Source organism: Penicillium angulare, assembly GCF_028827245.1.
Source record: "Penicillium angulare strain IBT 27051 chromosome Unknown utg000003l_segment0_segment0, whole genome shotgun sequence".
Classification (NCBI taxonomy): domain Eukaryota; kingdom Fungi; phylum Ascomycota; class Eurotiomycetes; order Eurotiales; family Aspergillaceae; genus Penicillium; species Penicillium angulare.
The window spans coordinates 4,487,465-4,492,476 of record NW_026623162.1 but is presented as its reverse complement, the minus strand read 5'-3'; the positions used below and the strand labels follow the sequence as shown (position 1 = coordinate 4,492,476).

General features: G+C 47.4%; 1 protein-coding gene across 1 annotated transcript; it reads right to left on the bottom strand.

Annotated features, from left to right (window-relative positions):
• Nucleotides 1-255: 255 nt before the first annotated feature.
• On the bottom strand, nt 256-1,059 carry N7478_003771 (uncharacterized protein; the record flags this gene model as incomplete). The annotated part of the gene is made up of 2 exons (XM_056919985.1): nt 256-801; nt 892-1,059. The coding sequence occupies 2 exons, from the start codon at nt 1,057-1,059 to the stop codon at nt 256-258; spliced, it is 714 nt and encodes a 237-aa protein (XP_056783143.1).
• Between the last annotated feature and the right edge of the window lie 3,953 nt (nt 1,060-5,012).

The window sequence follows — 5,012 nt, the reverse complement described above, 5'->3', positions numbered from 1 at the left end:
ACATGTATGCAGTGAATGGAGATTCCCTCATTTCGAGAAAGCTACTGCTTGGCGTACCATTGATTGAGGATTGCCAAAATACTGGATTGTGACGATGTAATAGAAAGGTGTATTGACCATAGTTCTCAGGCAACAATGAATGTACCAATGGTGCTCATGCTTCTGGTGAGGCTTGAAAAACATGTTCTATCATCACTATCTCACTTCAATCCACCGCACCATCAGAAGGCATACCAACTTGAAAACCAATTGCCGTCAATTTGGGGGAACGGCTTGGTTGATCGCCTGCTGGTCTTGTTGACTGAATTGCGAATTGTAAGATGAGGGTAAATTATCGAATCCAGTAAGGTTGGAGGTTCCGCTTAGACTGGGCCAGTTGAAATCCATGGTCCCTGACCCAGGCAGGAATGTTGCTAGCTGGCGATTCTGGATGGCTTCGATCGAACTCCAAAGCCCAGTAGCTGCCGATACCAACTGACTATGAGCTTGGTACAAGGCTGACTGTATCTCGCTCCAGCTCACTTGGTCTTGTGTGGCCTGGGCCTGTGCCTCCAGCTCTTGCTTCAGGCGAGAAACCTCACCCTCGGCCTGTAAATTCTTGGCTAAAAGACAGTCCTTTTCGGTGATCATCTGCTGCAGTCTCTCCGCATCCAGCGCCTTTTCTGCCTGAAAACGTGCCGTGGCCCTAGCCAGCTGCTCATCCGCTTCTCTCTCCATCTCAGTCTGAACCTCAGAAAGGAGATCAGAGCATTTCTGACGATCGATTTTGCCATGTTTGTGGGAGCCTTTCGTGGAAGAACCCTATGTGATGTCAATAGAAGGCCGAAGGTTGATAGAGCGCCCCAAGATTGAATCAATCAAGTCTCGCAGGGTCCGAGAAAAGCGACTCACACTGTGATGTCGTTTTAAAATGCCAGACTTTGCGCCCCGAACGGTCGAAACTGGAGAAGCCGACCGGATTGAAACATTTGAAACTGATCGAGCTTTATTAATTAACGGTCTTGCTCGCAACGAGTGATGACCGGTTCGATCCTGCTTGCAGCTATTTCCTCTCGCCATGGTGAAGGGAGCAATGAGAATGATAAATGCCCGGTGAGAGAAGGGAATTTGGGGTAGGAAGATGGGTCGCCAATCACTACAGCGGTGAAAGAGATGGATATTTAACATACGCCCTGGAGCCTGCCAAGCCACGAAATCCATGATTCAAATACTGAAAATCAATTTTGAAACTCACCGGACACTAGACTGCTGCCAAAGGGCGAGATAGGTAGACTTTGATTGGTCCGTATTTTGGTTCAGAAATCAGCTCAACCTCACATTCTTTAATGGTCTGAGAAATTGGGAAAGTGGGGCTCCCAGAGCGACTCAGAAGCCTGTGCCTGAATGGACTCTTGGGTATACCAAAGGGTTGACGTTAAGTTGACGACTATTTTATCCCACCCTATCTAAAAAAGGGCATCAACTTTCTTGCCGTGACTTTTGGTACTTGAAATATGTGCGGCGGCTGTCGCCGGCCTTCACCACTCAGCGTAAATCAATGATAATATTTTTGTGGCCTATTTTTTTAGGTTTCTGAAGGCTTATGAGGAATATTGTGGATTCACGACAGACCAATACATAGACAGCCTGTTGATTACTCGGGATGGCACAGCATTGATACTTTGTCAAACTCTGCAACGCGCTACTTACTCATTAACTCCCCAAACAAATCAGATGATGAGTCGGTTGAAAAATGATATTGACTCAATTATGGGCGCGTCTATTCTTCATGTCGGTTCCTAAAGTGGTTTGCAATGGCTCCACAGTTCGCCGCTGTTGAGTGCACATGTGGGCACTTAACAATCACGTTGACTCACCACCATCAAATAAATGGAAACCATCTAAGAGCCATACCTTCTGGATGTTGAGCTTGGTTCATCTCCTGGCGGCCCATTGCAGGAGCAAACACGGTCCCATGGAATCCGTCAAAGGTATTACGCGCATGCGGTTTGCGGGCAATGCCGTGACTTACTTAACAAAATGCGGTTGCCATTTCTTTGGTATAAAGAGCAATCATTTACCGGCTGTATTTTCTCATTAGTGAGGAGAGTTTATTTCTTGACTGCCTACAAAAATGAATGCGTATTCTAACGATTCGACTGCCGATCGGCGAAAGCGTCTCCACCAGAGATTGCAGCGTGCTCTCTCGCTGTCATCTTGTGATTCCGATGGCTCTGGAAGTGCTTTGAGTGGTGACACCACAGTAGATGATCCTTCCTTCCAAGGTCAGGAAGATGAGCGTGAGTCCCACGTCGGAAGTGATGAGGGAGAGCAATCGCCGGGCAATGAACATTCCGCCCCCACCAAAGGGTTGGCAGCAGCCTTCCCTTTACCTCAGAATGCCGAGGCGATTGATGCAACAGACAGTATCATTGCCATCCAGTGTCTAGCCGAGTATGCCCCCGTTTTCCTTTCTTGAGACCAATAGCTAACCTGACCGAAGTCTAGATAATCGGATGAAGTAAGTGAGGAAGCTGGACCGTCCCAAACACTGCTGACAACTTCTTAGTGGCCTCGAAAGTGCTCTGCATGAGCAAAATATATGGAATGAATCGACAAACCATTTGTTGGAGGATCTCAGCAAGCGATTGGCAGCTGTGGAAACGCTATCTCAAAACGTCAGGGACGCGGGAAGGGCGGGAAGGGAAGCGACGGGTGGTCGTCGTCGCTCTACCCGGCAGAGTGCGCAGCCACGTCAGTGAAAAGAAGCTTATTGGGCAGGTATGACGATAGATTTCTTGAAAGGCATAAGCTTGTCTAGCCATGTTTTTCTCGAAACTCGAAGGGTCATGATGTGTGCCGAGGAGCTGTTCTTTCTTCTCTTTAAAATGAGACCTTTCCTGTGTATGCTATCCTACTTTCCTTCAAACAGAATTATACTCATCTCTCCAAGCAAGTCGTTCTAACAATCGAGGAATAAAGACTCAGACACCGAATCGAACAAGAGCTCTGCAGGGGAGATTCAGCTGCGCGGCGTCAAAGGTCTTTCGCCACAAGCTTAAAACTTGCCGCTCTTTTCAGCCGAGAACAGAAATTGATTTCTGACCAGGTAAAGAAATATTAAAGTGAAAGATTTGTCAAAGCCTCATAATTATACTAAATACCTACCTCAAAGATGTTCCTTGATGCTCGGAGCATCCTCACGACAAGGCACCACATTCTTTTCGCCTCATTTTTATAGAACGTAGAAAATACGAAAGGCATAGTGTGCTAGGGACATTCATCCATCAACTATGTCACAATTGCTGGCTCTCTTCCTTGTGACAATGTTGGTCACGCTTATATACCCTTTACCCAAGGCAGATCTTGACTGCGAAGCGTTCGGTCGGTCTGTGGAGCTCAAACATGGATACTTTTAACAAGCATCTTGCTTTCGACTTTCGTGCCATTCAAGGGAAAGAACTTGGAATTGCGCCAGTCTTTTCAAAGACAGTGCGTCCCGGCCGCGCACAAAAATCTTCTCACTCGCCAAGCATTTTTACTCGTACACCAAAAGTCGTTACAGGCGCGCCGAAGACTCTTTGCCTTCCCCGTCTCCTCGCCATCGCTGATCTCAACTCCGCATTTCTTGTGCGGCACGAACGTCCATGGGACACCTATCAAGAAATCTTTCACGCAGATCTTGCCGGCGAAGTCATCTTTGCTAGCCGACGCACACACCGATCCCGCATTGTGGCCATTCGAAAGTATCAGAGGCAGGATGCTCGCCGTTTGATCGACAGATTCGGTCACCTAGAGCATGCCAATGTACTGAGACTCCATGAATGCTATCTACACGATGATTCTGGATTCTTCTTGCTAGATGACTTGCCCTTCACTCTAGGATTGGTTTCAGAGGCTCCTCAGGTTCGTCCGAATGAAAAGGAGCTGAGCGCTATATTGTCTCAGGTATGTCAGGCAACATTGTTTACGCGGCGTATACTGACCCATGTCCTGTAGGTCATCAGTGGGATGCAATATTTGCACTCATTTGGACTCACTCATCAATCGCTTGGTTGCGGGGATTTTCTACTTGGACTGGACGGAGCTGTCAAGATCGGTGCGTCAACCGCCCTTGGTATTGATTTAAACTGACATTCCCCAGCACGCTTAGAGCTCTGTGTAGACTGCACGCCAGATCAGGCTGAGCAGGCGTACCTGTCGATGATTCCATCACTAGCCTTGCAGCTCATGCACAGAGATCAGGAGAGCGAAGAAATTCGCATCGCACATTGGCCGATCAGGTGTGCTGCAAGCCGATTCCTGGCTGTTGCCACATCGGCAAAGTCAATTCTGGCACTTCAAATGGTACTTGCAGCCCCATTCATGCTTCCCATGTCTAAAAGATTCTAACAAAAGGCAGGAACATTTTATCGCCAGCAATGCTCATGATGGGAAAGAGCTCGCTAGTCTTGTTATACAACTCCTCTGCTTTCGATAGATCATGGCGATAGCAATCGTCCATTTTGGTGGAAAGTCTCTATTTCCTCGACGAGTATATGTGTAACTAGTTCACACAGCATAGTTTCCTAATCCAATAACCCTGTCATGAGGCCTCAATCATCAAACCTCCTTCAACTTTGTTGACAGTCTACTTAACAACATTGAATAAGCCAATCAGAACGCACTCAAAAGCTCAATTGAGGGCCAGTCTAGCGACGAGCCATTTTTTTAGTAAATATCAAAGTGACCGCCTATCGCAAATGCCAATGCCGGTGTCCACGTGTTTTCCGATGCTTAGTACTGTGTGCATGTGCCGGTGTCTCACTTTGCCCTTTGTGGATCCTTTCTGGAAGTGGCGTGGCTCTCACAATCCCATTCTAGGAAGAGAATTAGTTTCATGAGGTGGATGAAGAGATATCCCAAACTGACGGCGTAATATGAGACCGTGGCTGAGGAAATCGGGCTAGAGGCCTGCCACGGATCAATAATTGAACGATGAAGAAATGTGGCTAACATACCGCGATAGAAACAAGCAGCGATACTCCCATCAG